Source organism: Mya arenaria, chromosome 11 (genome assembly GCF_026914265.1).
Source record: "Mya arenaria isolate MELC-2E11 chromosome 11, ASM2691426v1".
Classification (NCBI taxonomy): domain Eukaryota; kingdom Metazoa; phylum Mollusca; class Bivalvia; order Myida; family Myidae; genus Mya; species Mya arenaria.
The window spans coordinates 14,576,562-14,596,669 of NC_069132.1; the positions used below are offsets into that span (position 1 = coordinate 14,576,562).

Sequence of the window (20,108 nt, forward strand, 5' to 3'; positions counted from 1 at the left end):
GAAGATGAATTGTTTCTAAAGGGAGCAAAAGGCATTGATGTTTCTTTGATAAAATTGTTTATGTTACTGTATGCAGATGATATTGTTAGTTTTGCTCAAACTAGCGAAGATATGCAACATAATTTAAATATTTTATATGAATATTCCTCTAAGTGGAAGTTAACTGTCAATAAAGATAAAACAAAAATAGTTATATTTAGAAAAGGGGGGGGGGGAGATTATCCGACAATATTCATTTTTACTATGGTGACTCTGAAATTGAGATTATCTCAAGATATTGCTATCTTGGAGTTGTTTTGACGTCTGGTGGATCCTGGGTAGAATGTCAAAAAACTCTTTCTGGTCAAGCTCAAAAAGCAATTTACAAGTTAAAGAGATTTTTGTTTAAATTTACTGATTTTTCAGTTGAACATGTCCTTGATTTATTTCACAAGTTAGTTAAACCTATTCTGTTTTACAGCTGTGAAGTTTGGGGTTTCTCACAAGCCAGGATCATAGAAAGAATTCATACAATGTTTTGTAAAAGTATCTTGGGTGTTAAAGTGTCTACTCAGAACGATTTTGTATATTGGGAGTTAGGTAGACTTGATATGTACACGCAAAGATTGACCTATATTGTTAAGTTCTGGCTTAAGATCTTAAATTGTGAAGACAGAAAGTATATTAAAGTTATGTATAATGTATTACTTCATAATTTTGAAAATAATCCTAGAATTACTAATTGAGTATCAATGTTAATGAATATGCTATGCAATTCTGGTTTTAATAGGGTATGGCTTGCACAAAGGGCTGGCAATGTAAATGCTTATATCAATATTTTTAAACGACGTGTCAATGACACTTTTATTCAAAATTGGTATGGTAGAATAGAAAATTCCACAAAAGCATCTTTCTACAAGGTTTTTACATTTTTTGAATTAAGTGATTATCTGAATCATGTAAATATTAAAAAATATCGCATACTTCTGACAAGATTGTTAGTGTCATCACATAGATTAAATATTGAAACTGATAGATGGACTAATATACTAAGAAACGAAAGAGTATGTAATTGATGTAACAAATTAGAGGACGAGTACCACTTCCTATTTGAATGCAAGTTATTTGATGAAATTCGAAAACAATACCTCAATAAATTTTATACAACTAGACCAAGTATGTTTAAGTGTATTGGTATGTTAAAGTCAAATAATATTAATTTAATTAGAAATGTTGCTGTTTATGTATATAAAGCTTTTGAAATAAGACGGTTGACTACTTTATTATAACTAGTTTTATCAACAAGCATTACCTTTACTAGACAGAGGACTCTGGTTATATATTGGTCTTACTGAAATAAAACAATTCTACACAAAGTATCTAGGCCATGTATCATGCAATTAAAAGTTCATTGATTATATTTTATGATATAAGTAAACAAATACACTTTCATTCATTGATAGTTATATAACTGTTAATTGCAATCTAAATCTGGTTGGTATCGTTAACAGTTTATGATTATAGGATTGACATATTATTAACTTATCTGAGTATTCATCAGTGTGCACTGTCATATCATGAGTCGTCTCTCTTTAAATTTGACGTATGTTTAAGATTTCACTGAAATATCCAATACTTGTCAATGCACATATATATACGGTAATTGAATTTATTTTATATATCCGATATGTATTAATGTGTATTTTGCTCTCTGTTAACATTGTCTTCCTTTGTTGTTTTTGTTTATCCACATGTTTTGTTTAAATACCAGGAAGTAAACAATATCATGTGGCCAAAAGAAAAAGTAATCAAACGAAGCATTAGGTCAACATCCACTATTATTTATTTTTGTGATATTTTCACTAGTAACTTAGTTATTACACATTTGTTAGGCAATTAAACCATAGTGGCCACTAGTCAAATAACCATTTTGTAAATGCAATGTACATGTATGTGTCTGTTTGTCGTTGTGTTATTTGCATAGTATTTTGTTGAAATGTTTGATCATGGGTCATATTGACCTATTTCAAACACATCGTCTGTATATACTTTTTCGATGAATAATCGTTCTTCTTCTTCTTCTTCTTCTTCTTCTTCTTCTTCTTCTTCTTCTTCTTCTTCTTCTTCTTCTTCTTCTTCTTCATATGTTTTCAAATTTAAAAGATCTTAAATTTGAAATTCCAAATTCACTACTATTTTTGAGCGGAGATTCAAATTCAAGAACAAAAGAATATATATACCGTTAGATTATTTGAATGATATTTTTGGGGAGGTAGATTACGTTTTCGTTGTTTCGATATTGTCCGTAGTAATTTTGATAATGTGCGAGGTAATCACATTGGCAAATCAATAGTTAATTTATGGGGTATTTTTGACGTGCATATTTTATATGGAAGGTTTTCAGGTGTCAAGGAAGGTCACTTTACATGTGTCTCTTATTATGGTGTTAGTGTGATAGACTACACAATAGCGTCGTCGGAGTTATTTGAGAAATAAACTGACTTTAAAGTACTTGCTCGACTCCAGTCTGATGATTATCCAATTAAATACAAAATTAAAATTGATTATTTATCAGCAAATGAGAATTTTGAATGTATTATTTAAAATATAAATTTATCTAACGTGAAGAAATATAAATGGTACGATAGATATAGTGACTCTCCGTGGCCGTGGTAATACGCTGTTTAAAGAACAGACGTTTAAGGCGGTTGATAAAATAACCGTCTATTACTATGAGGCGAGGAAAAGGATGCTATTAGCACCCAAATATTTACAATCATTGCAGCCTCGATGGTTGGATGGGCGGTGTGTGTTTTTTAAGAGACAAAAATATGAGCATTTACGCAAATTTCGTTTTTCAAACTTGGCGTCTGATCCGAGACTTTATTTTACGGACTGTAGAAATGCTTTTAAGAAATATCGCGATGGCAAAATGCTTGAATTACAAACACATAATAGTCAAAAACTTATTTATAGTCGAAATAATCCATGTATTATGTGGAAGAAAATTAAACAGAGAAAAACGAAACAGTCTATAGATACCAGTATAGAAGCCAGTAAGTGGTATGATCATTTTCGTAATATGTTATATGATGACGGAGTCATGCCTGTAAATACCGATGTTCATGACATCAATATTGATAATAATGAGTCCAATACTCTTAATGAGACAATAACGCACTCTTAAACTGAATACGTGATTCGCAATTTAATTGGAGGCAAAAGCTCTGGAAAAGACGAATTTCATCTGAAGTTTTATAAAAATAAATACAGCATTATCGATAATATTACGCCTTTCTTTTTGACAATGTTAAAAAGAGTATTTGTATCAGGGATTTCCCAAATTCATAGGGCCAAACAATCATATGCCATATACATCAATCGGGACCCACACATGCTCCTGGAAATTAGTGTGGTATCTCACTTACTATGTATAATATATTTTCGAGTGTAAACGTAAAGAATGGGCTGAAAATAATATTTAAACAGATGAATCACAATCAGGATTTCGCTCTGGTTATAGGAATGTACTCTGCCTCCAAGCAATGGTTCAATAATATATATATCAAAGAGGGGGCTAGGTTTTTAGCCTTTTAGCCTTTGGTAAAAAGTTCACCAAGTTTTGTCCTTATCATTCCAAAGAAAGGGCGTCAATGAAAAGTTTTACAGAAATTGTCTGAGGAATAGATTTTGAGCCTTTGGCCTTTGTTTACTTAAATAAACTGAACTGAATTGATTCGGCACTGACAATAGCAGTTATACACTGACATCCATGTCCTTATAACCGTGGTTTGTCATAATCAAGTGTTGCATGAATTAACAATCTATTTGAAACTAAATTATATCAAATGGTGAACACAAATCTTCAACGCCCACCCGAATATCTATTACTATACGAACAATATCTCAGTACTATATACATTGCCACCTACAACTGTGTTGTTGTTGTTGTTGTTGTTGTTGTTGTTGTTGTTGTTGTTGTTGTTGTTGTTGCATTACTTCTTACATCAAAATAAATCATGCATGTCGCATATTAGATTAATTATATGATGCAAACGATTACCGTCAATGGCAAATTTAAGGCGATGAATTGCTTCCTTATATCTACCATGTATGCGAGTCGGCGCTGTAGATTATAACATTTATTGACATTCACCTACGATTCTTTAGGAAAGGTGTATAACTTGTGTCCATGAGGCGGTAGAGCATCTTAGTAAGAAATATAAACTAAGTGAACATATCCAAATTATCGACAAAGCTGATTTTATGTTACTATATGTTACTTTCCATGAAAAGTATTCATATATCATTTTAATATCAAGACCATTTTCTAGCGTTTTGTCTTCATATTTGGTGTACAAACATAATTCAATTTCTGTTCATTCAACGTATAATAAAGTCAACTGGTAGTTATCATATAGAGCTGTTAAGCTTTTGGTTTCCTGTAGAGGTTTTCACAATAATGAAATAATTATATTCACTTTCAGCAGTGCCAATAGGGTTCCCAATGATAGAATGTCATACCCGTGCATGTCACATCAGATTCACAAGACCAAGCAATGATAGGAGAAACACTAGAATATATATATTAAATAACTCCATTGTTTTTGTTTATTTACATTAAGATATTTCCATTTAAGGATTCATTATTGGTATTTAGGATTACGATTGCATCTATAAATCATGTAATAATAGCGTGAATCAACATGTTTCGGTCGTTTCCATGTGAATGCTAAAATGCCCGAAGGCATTACCAACAACAGATGCCATGAACATGCTTGAATGCCCGAAGTCATTACCATCAGCAGAGGCCACTAAAATGAGTTTAGTAATATAGGGCATCATCAGATGGAAACGACCAAGAAAAACACGTTTTATCCTGTGATCTTATACAGATTAGTATACTTAATTGTCTTAATATTTGTCAAAATAAAAAGTGCATCTTAATTTCAGTCATTTGTGTCATAGCTAATAAAGTTTTTTCAAAATATGTTTAAGAGATATAAATCGCCATGCAATCCCAACTTAACTGTGCCTTCTTATTTCATGTTGATGTCAATTTCTAACATTACGTTACCTAAAATTAAAAGTTTGGCTTGTCTGTTTCCAGTTACACGTTTGAAACTCGGCTTGTGGACATTCCGGGTGTTGACGTGAACTTTATGAACTCCTCCATGACGGAAGTGGCGACTTTGGCCGACCTGCTAGATCATGGCATGGGGCTCTCGAGCATCACGGACTATGGTTTCATTGCTGGTTACCCACCCCAGGCCGATCGGAAATTCATAACAGGGTACGTATACAGGTTGCCGCGTACATCTGTCACTATCGGTATCGAAGTAATCCCTCTCTTTTACCCGTTTGTTAATTTTTACATTTGTTTTAACTATTCAACGTTGTCTTGATTTCTCTGTAGCGTAAGCGAAAAATATATAAGTTTACATTTTGTCTGTCAGTAGCTGCTTCTATCGAACCAGCTGTTCGGTCATTATGATGTAAATATTTTTATAAGTCGTAAATTTTAGTCTCAATCTCTAACCTGTCGATCCTTTGTTGTTAGGTTTATCCGCGTCATTTTATTTTCTCTGACGTTCGATTTGCTTCGTTTTAGGAAAACCAAGTACGTCCCGGAGATGCAGACCCCGCGCACCACCATGCTGTATAGCAACATGATGTACATGGTACTGGGTCATGTGATCGAGGTGTTGGGCGGTGACACATGGGAAAACCTAATGAGTATCCGGGTCTTCAAGCCTCTTCGCATGACGTCAGCGCGCATCATAAAGGCACCGGAAGATGTACTCAGAGAGGATGTTGCGAATCCGTACATTTTAAAGGATGGACAATTTTTCAATAGTGACCCGGGCGTCTATGTGTAAGATGTGTTTAATATTCACTAATATGTAAACCATTAAAGTGATTATTAATAACAATTGAATATTTTTTCACCTTTTCTATGTAAAAACATTATACGTTTATATTAATAGAAGTAAGTATATATCCGTTTTGGAAAAATGTTTTGTTCATTTTCTAAGAACACACAAGGAATCTTCACTCTGGTGGCTAGCCCTTTTTAAAATAATTAAAATATGCGAAGCCCCTAAGGCCCTTTGCATAGTGTTTTTCCTTTGCCAGAATGGCACCCCTGGAGCCCGCTGGTTGCGTGTTCGCCACGGGCCCTGATATGGCGCTCTGGATGGACTTTATGCTTAACAACGGGACCACGTCTGAAGGTGTCACGCTGCTACGGGAAGAGGATTTACTCGCCATTAGACAGGTATAAGAACACAAGGAGAACGAAAAGTCAGTGATCTCCCGCGTTGATTTGCGATGATCACTGCTACAAGTACACTTTTCCGTTGAACTCGATTTTATCCTTTATTCTAGCGCCGTAACTTTTTCACCCAAGGATCACGTGATTTTCCTGTTGTCACATATAAGCTTTGTAATTGACCGTTCGTTGTTTTTATTAAATGCAATGTATTCCTGTCATTGTATTTTTTCTCTTAATTTCTGTTTTGTCTGATTGGTTTTTATCCAATGGAGTCCTTAATTGAACAAGGTAAAATAAAACGAATTGTATTTCTTGATGTATGCAAATGTCAGCAAGCTGACTCAACGGAAAACAAGGAATATTCATGACAAAGAATGTGAATAAACAGTGTGATTGTTTCAATAGAAAACCAAGGAAGGAAATAATTCATTTTGTCTATCTTTGTCAGTTGAAAAAGGATAAGAGGTTACACAGCCAATATCCACCAAATTCACACAGTACTACTAAATACATTTTGTTTCATGTACCTCTGTTTGCATATGAACTAAGCGATACATGCTCGTCAATCAGTTAAACAAAGAACGGCCATAATGCCATATTTGCATTATTACCGCACAAACAGCGGCATTGAACAGACAGTTTCAACACCAAAATGTTTCCATGTCACTGCACCGTTATTGCGATTGTAATGTAAACGATGATTCAATTGGTCGGATGAATTGAAACCAATGCACCATATTAATTCGGGGACATGAACAAGCTTCTTCATAAGTTACCTGAATGCACGTGATCTGTTCGTAAACGCTCCTCCGCTGATGGCGGCGGACAGTTTATCGACAGGCTTTACTAAAGACTTTAGACGTTACACTTGATGAATTTGGACGGAGTTAAATTAAGGATCATTTAAAGGCATGAATTGCGGGCTTTGACCAATCCAATTGCGTTCATATCCCCGATACTGACATCAAGCCGAAAGGCAGTTCATTTAAGCAATGGAAGTTGAGGTGTAAATATTAATGTATGAACACATTAAAACGCTCAGTTTATTTGAAGAACAGTAGTAACACACATTAAAGCTTGAACTATTTTTTCTTTTAATAATTTGTTTTTATATCCAAGGATCTTTGCAAACCTTGTTGCGCGCCTTTCCTTGCTTATATAGAAACAACTTATATCTAAGCATACCAATACCTGGCTAAGAACATTGCAACATGCATAAGATATGGCTCCTGTATATACTCGAGGATAATCACTTTTGACCAATTCCATTTCCTTTCATTCGTTACCATGGATACACGACGTTGCTTTATATACGTTGCAAATAATCGCATACAATACAATGCTAGAGATATACCCCAATGTTCTATTTTTAGCAAGACAACAATGAAAACATCCTTGCATTATCTTCCATATGTATATGGTATTGTTCTAGGTAGTGCTTGTTCTTATTATCGTTGTGTTCTTTTTTCAGAAACATATCAACTTGTCTTTGTCGACAACACTGTTGAACCTGGTGCCACCGAGGTTTCCCGTGACGGACGAACGCGACGGGTATGGGTTTGCATGGTTCACCGGTCATTACAGAGGCAAGGAAAAACATATTGCAAAGATGGTTTCTATCATCTATGTTTATTTTATTTTTTTTCCACGATTCTCATAACGAGATTAACGTTTTTCGAGCTCCCGCCTTGCGATATCACATGTTGATCCATTGCCTTTATTTATTCGTGGTATCCCTTATTTAATGATAATTTAAGGAAATATATTTATATCACTAACATGCTTATAAGTGAAATAACTGAAGCGAAAAGATAATATTCAACTGCAGCTTTTGCAGTGATTTTTTTAATATACTTACATCAATTCTAGTTACTTCCCTTTGATGAAAACTGAATACCCCACAACAACAAATCATACGTCAAAATAATAAGTTGATGCTAAAAAAGATTATATAAGCTTAATTGTAGAACAAAAAGGAAATAAACAAAACTTACCGTATGTCAGGGGCATGGTAATTCTATTTACAAACGTCTTCTTGGAGCTGCACTTAGCTATTGTTGTGATATAAAACAAACTTATTACAAATGAAAACAAAAAACAATGCGCTAACACAAATTAGATATTATATCATCCAACTAACATCTGATATATTTTGAAACTGTCGGACTTCGTAATATAAACTTATCGGAAAATTCAAACAACGACCAATCAATAAACTAGACACCTATCATCTGAAACACGCCAATTTTCAACAACGAAGCGTGGTCTTTAAAATATTGCTTTGTCTTTTGCGAGGCTATATTCAAAACTGAATTAGGCGATTGATTTGACATAGATAAAAAGCACCCAACAAACTCCAATAACATTCAAAATTATTTAAATCACAAAACAGTTTATGCAGAAAACCTTTCAGAGGCCCAATTCATAAAATGAAATGGTGTCCCACGACGACCACGTGTATGCATGCACAGTTTCACTGGAAAGTATGGTTGTTTGAATCATCAAAATAATAAATCAATACTTACTCTTTTATATAAAAAACAATTAAGTTAGACAGGATGCAATTATAAACAAGTATTTTTTTTGGGAACTATTGTAACAGGTCTCTCTCCTCTATGTATCTGTGGTTTGTATATTATTATTGTTTATAGTATATAATTATTTTTTATAGAAACAAATCACCATTGAAGTATTCTACATAAAACTTTAAACAGGCACCTATTTAATTATCTTCATTTTTTTCAGCGGCAAACACAACTAATTAATGCATGTTTATTAAAGAGGCTGCATCAAATAATTTAGGAATCGAAATAATTTCATTGGCAGGAATTCGTTACATTTCCGTTCACATATTTTTACCAGAAGCCGAAATTAATGATGAAAATGATTTTCACCCACGCTAAACCGGTTTTAAATTCAATAAAACTTCACACATCGGCTACTTCCCTTCTATAAATTTGTATTTTTGCAAAAGTTTTCTCGGCAGGTATCTTTAGTGGTGAGGCAGGGAATCGAACTTGCGATCCCTTGATTGACAGTCAAATGTGTTACCAGAAGACCACGGATCCGCAACTTGTGCTTATATCCATGCCTCTCGCTGGTTTAATATCAACTTACATCACATGACCAAAACGGAATGATCCATTTTAACAAATCTTTTGGTTGAACCTATTACATATGAATTTTATTATAGGACATAGTGGTGTCAGATTTAATAATCTTTAGAAAAATAGTGAACCATTAAGAATATAACTGCTTTCATATCAATTTATGATTTACTAGATTAGTTAAGGCATTTAATATTAAAACCTTTATTTTTATATTTAATACACAAATCATCAAAAGTAATAGCCGTAACGGCGAAAGACGTAAATTGTCAAATACGTTACAACTCTCACTAAGGCAAAAGAAGTCGACTTGTTTCATTCTTAAACTATGTAAACGAGACGTTTAATTAGTTCTCCCATGGTTTAAATCCCAAAAGAAATATAAAAAACGCAACTAACTTTTTAACTGAAAATACTATACTATTCAGAAATGTTTATTTTCCGGGCTCCGGACTTAATGATTCCGGAATCATTACAGTAATATCCTGTTTACATTTAGCAATACCTTCGGCGACACAAGTTTTGACTGGTTTCAGTGAACACATTTATTTTGTTATTGTCTTGGTATGGGTAGACCAGATATTGCTTATATCATCAGCATTTAGGAACCCTTCGATAAATATTGTAATAAACCATAACTATGTTGCTGAAATTAGTGTAACTTATAATAATATATAGTATTGAATGCCGATGCATTTTCTAAAGTTCTCATATCGATGGGCACAATAAAAAAATTGCAAGAGTAAATGCCGCTAAAATTAAAATGCTTATAGTAGATTGGCGAATGAACATTTACGTAATGTTTCAGGACACAAGCGTGTATCTCACAGCGGTGGCTACTTTTCATACATTTCCTTAGAGTGGCTGTTTCCAGATGAGAAGTTTGGGGTATTCGCGAGTGTTAACGGCCCGGGCCTGCCCTCAGTATCCAGTCAGGGCTTACAGGCCATTCTGTCCTACGTCACCGACCTGGCTCTCGATATTGCCCCCTGGCTGAACCTTACAACTGGCTGCACGTTTCCGGCACCTTGGAGGAAGCCTTTTTCATTTCACATTGACCCACCCGAAATATTAACAAACGACAATATAGAGGATTTTACTGGGATGTACGGAAATGCGTTGTTACCAGACATTACAATACATGTGAACACCTCGCACGACAAAAGACAAATTCTTTGGCTTGAGATGAACAAACTACAGGGCGAACTGTTCCCTACAACGTCTAACGATTCCTTCACCTTCAAGATGGTGCTTCCTTGGGAATATGCCATAGAGAGGGTATTAAATGAGAATTTTACCATCCAGTATCCGACCGATTTTTTCCGCGACCCTATCAAAGGCCAGGTGCTAGGGTTCAATATCACCTTGTCTGGGAAGAACGACGTGATGACGTACAGAAAGTGTGCTCGATTTTTGAATGAGAACGCTTGTGAAGAAACCCCAGATCCAATATCAGGATGCGACTGCTCGACAAAGTGTTGTTTCTGGTTTGTCTTACGAAGTGTATTGGTGGCACTTCTTATGTTTTAGCAACAAATAGTACTTTTATTATGACTTGGATACATATTACATAATTAGTAATGCATATTCCATTACCTACGTATGCAAGAGATCACTAAACATGCACGTCCGTGTAATAAGCAGATATTTCGGTCTTCTCGTGAAAGAATGTGGGGTTTTCAATTATTCTTGAACAATAGTTACAAACTCTTTGTATACAAATATTCATATATTAAAGATGTAAAATAATATATTGTAGTCTTTTATGGTTCTAACTCTTCTGTTTATTAAATTCATCTATATTTACATGTATGCCATACATTTAGTCACGCAGTAACTTTAAAGATAACCTTAATATTATTTTATTTTATGTTTATCGGTGGATTATAAAATTGACCAAAATTGATATCTTACTACTTAAAAATGGTTTGAAATCACTCTCTGTTCAGAAACTATGTCTAAATCCAAATTAAATGTCAGCGTGTACATAATCTGGGCAAAATATCGAAGACTTCATTTCCTGAATGATTGACGTCATCAATAATTAAGCGCGTGATTCCAATTGAATACCTAAAAATATGAAAAAAACATCAATTTGATCACATTTCGTGAACAACTGACCACATTTTAACTCATTGCAGCGGCACTTGACAGTTATAGTTCCAGTGCCACTTTCGACACTATTACCGTCGGTGCTCAAAATTATCCTCTATATTTTGATATCATTTAGAATACACAGTCTCATCTTTAAACCTGCTAAACTTGAAACTCTTAATGTTCGGCCTTTAGATAATTGATACATGTAAAAGAATACATCGGATGCTCACAAATGAAATTCGTGTTCGTTTCTATGGCTACTGAACAGTTTGTCGCACTCGCCTGCACTCACTAATAAGTCATGTTTAGCTTTACTGATTTATTTGCATTCTCCAATAATCACTTAGCACATGGAATGCCTGTCAATGAAAGTAATAAATTTACATTTGCTGCATAAAAAGAAATTCTATGTGATGCTAATGTCTCTGACTCTACATCAGGGTTTCATAGCCGCTTTTAGGTAACAAGCTTCACGAAACATGTCCTTTGTTATTTCCAACATGCATGAAGGTTACGAAGCTGGCCGAGCACCGAGGATCGGATTTTGTAATAAGACCGAAAGCACATGATTAATCTATTTTGCTTTGACTGGTTTTATGCTTTAAGTGTATGTTATGTATTTTCATATTCAAATATATAATGTTACGTCAACCTCTATTCACATGTATAATGTGTTGAGCGAAATAAACATGTCAGTTGTAACTTGTTACTTGTTGTTATTTTCAATAACTTAACATATTATATGTGTATGCATCAACTAACATCGTAGCTTTGACAATTAACGTGTAAATACATACAGACATTCGGGAGTGCCAACTATGATTTACTCAACATAAGTTCGTTAAAGTTGTGTTTCGAGGTAAGTATTTCAACAATTCTCTCTGACCATTCTTAACGCTGCTCACCTAAATGAGTGGACGGAGACCCAATATTGGAGACTAGGTTGAGCGAAAAACGGACATGCCTAGAGGTGCTGTCAGACAAATACTGCACAGACGTGACTTGACTTTAGCGGCGTGCTGTATAAATGTGATTTCTAAAATTGTACTGGCTGAACGGCATCTGTTTGGTTTCTGGAGAAGCAAGTGAATAAGCCAATACATTTCCATTTGGGAATGTTACATGAGGACACGATAGCATTTTTCAGTTTTATGTCAATCCTTTCCCTTCATTGACGAATACATGCCATGGAAAGGGAATAAGACTCGCTAATGGGATCGAGATAGAAAAACATGTTTCATTCACAAGAATGGCATGGTGTTGAAACAGTGCATGAAGCTTTTTGTCAAGACACTGGATACAGAAAATTGACGGAGATCTATTATTTTTTATGACATTAAGGTTTTTATTCCTAAACATGGGATGTTTACAGTCGAATAGACGATGCTTTTATAAAGAAAATCCCGCTGTATTCCTGGACATAAAGCCGACCGCGGAAAACAGGCCGGAAATCACCGAGGAGCATATACGAATTATACGCGAAACATGGAACATTATCAGACTTGATATTGCTAGAGTGGGCGTCGTATTGTTTATGAGGTAACAATTCTTATACTTAAAAAAATACAAATAAAATAAAAAGTTTTTTTTAATATGTATGTAAACCGTGTCAATAGCACTTGAGTGAACATTTTTTTCAGGATAATTTGTGTGATCGATTTCATAGATTCATCTAAGGTATAAGTTATATTAAACGATGTTGGTGGTGTTAAAGAGTTAAACGAATCTGATCGAAAGTTTTATCATAAGTTTGTCAAAAATTTAATTTTCATCTTAATGCAGGAGTTCTAAAACATCGAAAATGGATACTTCAATGTGTCTGAAAGTTTCCACCTGTCCAAACAACAATGTATCGTGTTGCATTTAAGCTTAAAAGATATTCTTGCATATTTTCGCATTAATGTACTGTCAAAGGATATTTAGATATCGCTATTTTACACAAGTAATATCTGTTGTAATAGAAATCCGTATATTATGGTCAATGCTTTCTGGATAAATTACAAATGATCGATACAATCCAATCAAATGTCTTACTTGTTTATTCTAACTAGTTAGTATCATTCATTGTTAAGGACAATGGAAAACATACTTCACACTAATTCTCGTTTCTTTTCGAATACAAATAATACCACAGTTATAAACAAACAAACGGTTGTTGTACTAAACAAAGTGATTATCAAAGTACAATGACGTTTCCCAACGATATTCTATAACCATATTAGCATTATAAGTTTGGGGTGTACGTTTATTTTTACGCCATCACCGAAAGTTCGTTCATCGGCGTCCATTAGGGTCGGAAGCAGTGAGAGTATAAGTCTTGCAAGGTTTTGTTCGTGCACAGACAGTATGTTACCCTGGTAAGAGCTACTCTGGTTCGTTAACGTGCACCATAAGTGTAAAACACTGTCACTATAACGTCCCTCCCGGAAGACGGTAACTTTTCTCCACATTATTAGTTAGTAACAGCGGGAGTACCTACCAATCAAATTCTTGATAATGGTTTGTTCAATGCATTTAACGGTTATTTATTGTTCATTGATTTGTCTGCTTTAGAAATCCGCAAAATGGTTCTGTTCGCTAAGGTACCATAATAATGCCCATTGTCACTTTTATGTTTAGCATGGAGATGTGTTGGGGATGAATAAATAGCGTGAAAAATTATATATGCTTCTGTTAATATTCGTTTATACTTGATAGATTGTGATACAATTCCGTTGTTTAATTTCACGCTGCTAAGAGAGGATATCAGTCAAATGATGCCATAATTAAATATTATCTAATGAAATGCATAGCTCGTTCACCACAAGTATTTCAACACTAAAATAATCACTTAGCACATGGAATGCCTGTCAATGAAAGTAATAAATTTACATTTGCTGCATAAAAAGAAATTCTATGTGATGCTAATGTCTCTGACTCTACATCAGGGTTTCATAGCCGCTTTTAGGTAACAAGCTTCACGAAACATGTCCTTTGTTATTTCCAACATGCATGAAGGTTACGAAGCTGGCCGAGCACCGAGGATCGGATTTTGTAATAAGACCGAAAGCACATGAGAGAGGATATCAGTCAAATGATGCCATAATTAAATATTATCTAATGAAATGCATAGCTCGTTCACCACAAGTATTTCAACACTAAAAAGGGAATGGAAAATTGGGCAGCAAAATACCATGATAAGAATATATTATCATGTTGCAGAAATTGTGTGTTTGCTAATATAGTATTGGCTTCAAAAGTATTTTGAATTCCAACCGTCTATTACATAACTTCCATAGTTTAAACCTTTTTATTACAACAACGGACTGTCCATTTGTTTGATTACTATTAGAAACATATTCTTTTCGAGATAAGACGCCTATCAATGCGGGATTGTTTTGATAACAATACATCAGCGGTTTGCTGTCTCTAAGATCATGGTTTGCCTTGACCTAACTTTTCCTTCATAAAAGAAATCCTCCCTTTCATCAAGGTTAGACACCGAAAGCCGGTTAATTAAAGCAATTACTATTGTGGAAATCGATAGTGTTCGGTAAGACCAACTGTTGTTATTCACAAATCTAAAACAAGAAACATACAAGATACCTAATATACATAATATCGGAAACTGAAAAGAAAAATTAACTGAATGATTTTTTCTCGACAAAAAAATCAGACATACATAACATAATAAAACATAACAATGAACAAGTGACCTGTAAATAAAAGGATATAGTTTTAAATAGGGTACATATTGGAAAATGTTATAACAAAAGCGGTTTCTAATTATTTTCATGCAAACAATTACAAAAGTAAGAAGTTAGATGGATAAGAGCAATGTATACAAAGATAACATCAACTAGTTTTTCAAAATTTAAAAAAAACGGCCAGTTAACATGCGTCAGTTCCAATTTACGACCTCTTATGTGCGAGGCAAACACTAGACTTGCGTCAAACTGCGACCTCTTATGAGCGAGGCATATAATAGACTTGCGTCAAACTGCGACCTCTTATGTGCGAGGCATATAATAGATTGCGTCAAACTGCGACCTCTTATGTGCGAGGCATATAATAGACATGCGTCAAACTGCGACCTCTTATGTGCGAGGCATATAATAGACTTGCTTCATACCGCGACCTCTTATGTGCGAGGCATATAATAGACTTGCGTCAAACTGCGACCTCTTACATGCGAGGCATATAATAGACTTGCTTCATACCGCGACCTCTTATATGCGAGGCATATAATAGATTGCGTCAAACTGCGACCTCTTATGTGCGAGGCATATAATAGACATGCGTCAAACTGCGACCTCTTATGTGCGAGGCATATAATAGACATGCGTCAAACTGCGACCTCTTATGTGCGAGGCATATAATAGACTTGCGTCAAACTGCGACCTCTTATGTGCGAGGCATATAATAGACTTGCTTCATACCGCGACCTCAACTTGCGTCAAACTGCGGTTTCACTCGTTTTCATACCCTTGTAAATTTATTTGTTAGTTCTTTCATGAGCATTATTACAGGATAACAATAGTATAAATTATAAACAACACGTTGTAAGTAGCATTTTGTACATGGGAATAACAGTAAGGTTAAGTAATGTGTAGTTGGCAAAAATAATGTTATATATCATAGGAAAGTATTGCTAGGAGGATGTACATGCACTTTTAAGAATACCTTTATAGGAAATATCAGCCTGAAAAGTAGGGTGCCTTTTATAATATATCTCAAGGGAATGTGTGCTTTTCTTTTCCCAACGGCTACTCATAAACCTGAGTATTTCTTTACGATTATTGTAATTATGACTTTGTTAATAGCCAGGCTTGTTCATGTGATGTGACCGTGAGTTGAAGGATGTGATTTACGTAATTGTGATTGCATTTATAATGTTACGAATAAAGTGTATTTGAAAGAAGTCTTTGACCAAAGGTTTCCAAGAGCATTACTTTCATTGTCGATGATTGGCTCCAGCCAATATTTGTCCATAATTCTAGGAAATAGAACGTAATGGGAATGTACTCCGCGGTATTAAGTGTAGAAACATTAACACGATTACGAGAGAAATTCCTGAAGCAATAAATGAGGCGAGCGAACTGTTGATAATCAATTCCAAAATTATAATTACAGTATCATGACATTTTCACGCAGTAATGTAAGTAGGCTCAGATCAACTTTTGACGAATTTTGTTGGATTTTGATATGAACGAACATTCAATGAAACCTGTAGTTGGTTTAAGGCAATGAAAGCATTGTCAAAATTATTTCCGATTTATAACCTTAGCATACACACCAATGAGCTTATATCTGCAATAACTACGTTACAATATCCGAATGAAAACTACAGAAATAAGCCCAGTAGTCAAAATAACAAATATACACCCTATTAAGATACCCACAGGTAAAGGGCAAAAACCACACTGAAAGAGAGACTCAAACAAACACGACAAACAGGTCATACATGCATTTGTACAACTTTACCGATAATTAATGGAATTAAGGCCTTGGAACGGTTATGGTTTCTTTGCCGATGGCATTCCTTTTCAGTGTGTGTATACCACGTGATAAATTACGTCATATATGCCGCGTCGGAAGGCAACATTTTGCTTAAAATAAAGACTAAAATCTAAGATATCTTTTTTTACTACGCAATTTTAAATAAAACAAGCAAATTCGTTGAATTGATATCCCCCGCCTGATTGGGCTAAGTCAAGGAATGGAAATCAATTGTTGATGAAATAAATGTATGAGTTTGAGTTTGATTGCAACTGTTGGAAATAAAAAAAATGTATTTAATGTAACAATTAGAATTGACCAAGAAACCTAGTTTTATGACTCCATGTTACCCAGTTCCAAACTATTCTAAGATTTCATCAAGGCAAACATTCTGATCAAGTTTCATGAAGATTGGTCTAGATATATTGCCAAAAATATAGCCTCTAGATTGTCCACATTTTTTTAAAGATTTGACCAAGTGACCTCATTTTTGACCCCACGTGACCTACTAGTTTCAAACTATTCCAAGATTTCATCGAGGCATTCTGATTATGTTTCATGGAAAATAGAGCAGATGTATTGCTTCTAGAGTGTGCCCAAGATTTCTGTAAGATATGACCTAGTGACCTAGTTTTTTACCCATATGACCCACTTTTAAAATGCAGTGGAAATTTAACCCAAGATAACATTTTGACCATGTTTGAACATAATCTGACTAATCACCACCATAAAATAGTTTCGAACAAGATTTTTGAAAGAAATTTTTGACCTAGTGGCCTACTTTCTTATCACATGTGACCCAGTTTAAAACATGTCCAAGAGTTCATCAAGGACAACATTCTGATCAAGTTTCATGAATATTAGACCATGCATATTGCCTCTAATGTGTTTCAAAGGTTTTTCTAAGATTTGACCAAGTGACCTAATTTTTGATCCCATGTGCCCCACTTTTACAAGCGGTCCATATTTTATCAAGGGTTACATCATGACCAAGTTCGAACATAATCCGACCGATCATTTCCATTCCGGCCAAAGTTTTCTAAGCGTTGACCTTGTGCCCTATTTTTTGCTCATATGTGAACCAGTTTAAAATAAGTCCAAGATTTTATCAACGAAAATATTCTGTTTTATGAATATTTGACCATGTTAAATCCCTCTAGTATGTTCCAAAGATTTTTCTTAAATTTGACCTACTGACCTAGTTTTTGATCCCATTTGACCCACTTTTAAGTGGTCCATATTTCATCAAGTGATACATCATGACCAATTTTGAACATAACTTGACCAATCATTACCATGATATGGTTCCGGCAAGATTTATCTAAGATTTGACCTAGTGACCTAATTTGCGATAATATGTGACCCAGTTTTATTTACGAGCAAGAGTTCATTATGGAAAACATTCTGATTAAGGTTCATGAATATTTGACCATGTATCGTCCCTCTAGTATGTTCCTAAGATTTTTCTAAGATTTTACCTAGTGACCTAGTTTTTGACCCCATGTGACACACTTTTAAAAGTGGTCGAGATTTGATCAAGAGGGACATTCTGACCAAGTTTGAACATTTTCTGATTACTGCCTACCAAGATATGGTACCGGACGGAAGGACGGACGGATGGACGGAATGACGGACGGACAACGCCAAAACAATATCCCCCTCCCGAAATCTTCGATTCGGCGGGGGATAACAAAGGGCAGTCTATGACGCTTAAAGAGCACCGCCTTTTTATTACCGAAGTTTGATTAGTTTCATCAAACACTTCGACATACCTGTTCCTAAAATAATGTTTTGACAGTGCCCCGTCAGACGGCCGTATTGTATAAAGGTTTGTCGAAGTGTTTTAAGAAACTAAACTCTCATTTAAAATCTGGTAAAAGACCGAATGCGGGTCTCCGTAAGCTGCGTAGACTGCGCTATGTTTCATTTAAAATGGTAAAGAAATAGTGAAGTTATCTTTGTTTAAAGTCTTCTTTCGAAGCAAAATAATGCCTTCCGACGTAGCATTTATGACGCAATTTATCACGTGGTATACACACGCTGCTATTACTTAAATACATGTGTAACACTGTCGCTCATAATAAGCTTAGCAGTCTGTATTGGTATAACGATTCATCCGAAGTCAAGGTAAAAAGTTGAACAATTAATTTTTGAAATTAAAACTAAACAATATTTACTTTTAATTGATAAGCATTGTTATTTGCAAAAAAACAACACTTGCAGTGTCACCGTAGTCCTGTGACTTTGACCTCATTTTGAAATTATTTGATTAGGGAAACAGGAATTTAATCGTTTTTTTATGCTTTTAAAATAGAATAACATTTATCAAATAATATATTTCCATCTTGAGAATACGTTGCATCAAGAAGATTATGCATGTAATTAACTTAGCAGGGTTGAAAATCTACAAACAAAAGTTGTGTTTAATACCAATACAAAACGTATACATTCGCTGGTTCCAGCTTAAATAACATTTAAAGCATACTGTTTCTTTGGATTTCGTGTTCAACTAAATTACAAGTCGGTACATGTAATTTAGTTGCCATGCAGTGTCATTTTTCTTGGGATTTGTAAGGAAATACCCGGAGATACAATCAAGCAGGAAGTTGGGTTAGATTCTGTTTGTATTAGAAATCAGATTAACACGGCAAAGCGTATAGATGCAATATAGTTTTCTTCCCTAAGTCGTCGAGAGAATAGAGGTGATAAAGGAAACACAAAATTTGGATCGTGATTTCATTCGGATTAGGGTATGTTACTGTAATCTTAGGCATTGATTAATCGTAACAATGTAAATCTTCTTTGACAATAAAATTTGCAGAATGTCTTTCCGTCTATCACAGCTATAGCAGCTTATATTCTCACTTCAATATACACCGATTGTTCTGAACTGGTCCAGTCAGACAAGCCGTCCACAGAAACAAGACGGTGAGGAAAGTCAAACATTAAAACGTTTCAATATTTCAGTTTTCATTTAATTTCAAAGTAACGGCTTTGGCAACTGTAAACCATTCATCCCTTGTAACGTGTTTTGTAGTGTTGCCACTTGAGTGTGAACTCGGACTTGAGATAGCTCGTAATCATGAACCCTGGTGCCTTTTTGGGAAGATTTTTTTCAAATGAAATATATATATTTGAAATAGTGTCTTTCTTAGAAAAGAAGCAATGGCAAA

General features: G+C 34.7%; 2 protein-coding genes across 2 annotated transcripts in view; both read left to right on the forward strand.

Moving 5' to 3' along the window:
- Positions 1-12,135, forward strand: part of LOC128209612 (uncharacterized) — a 29,232-nt gene extending 17,097 nt beyond the window's left edge. The window contains exons 2-6 of the mRNA XM_052913713.1: positions 5,090-5,272; positions 5,591-5,854; positions 6,115-6,256; positions 7,725-7,839; positions 10,169-12,135. Of these exons, the coding sequence (XP_052769673.1) occupies positions 5,090-5,272; positions 5,591-5,854; positions 6,115-6,256; positions 7,725-7,839; positions 10,169-10,890 (1,426 nt within the window). The 3' untranslated portion in view covers positions 10,891-12,135. The remainder of the gene's footprint in view (positions 1-5,089; positions 5,273-5,590; positions 5,855-6,114; positions 6,257-7,724; positions 7,840-10,168) is intronic.
- A 679-nt stretch (positions 12,136-12,814) lies between these two features.
- The window catches only part of LOC128207615 (cytoglobin-1-like), a 38,480-nt gene continuing 31,186 nt past the window's right edge, over positions 12,815-20,108 (forward strand). The window contains exon 1 of the mRNA XM_052910654.1: positions 12,815-12,996. Coding sequence (XP_052766614.1) covers positions 12,815-12,996 — 182 coding nt within the window. The remainder of the gene's footprint in view (positions 12,997-20,108) is intronic.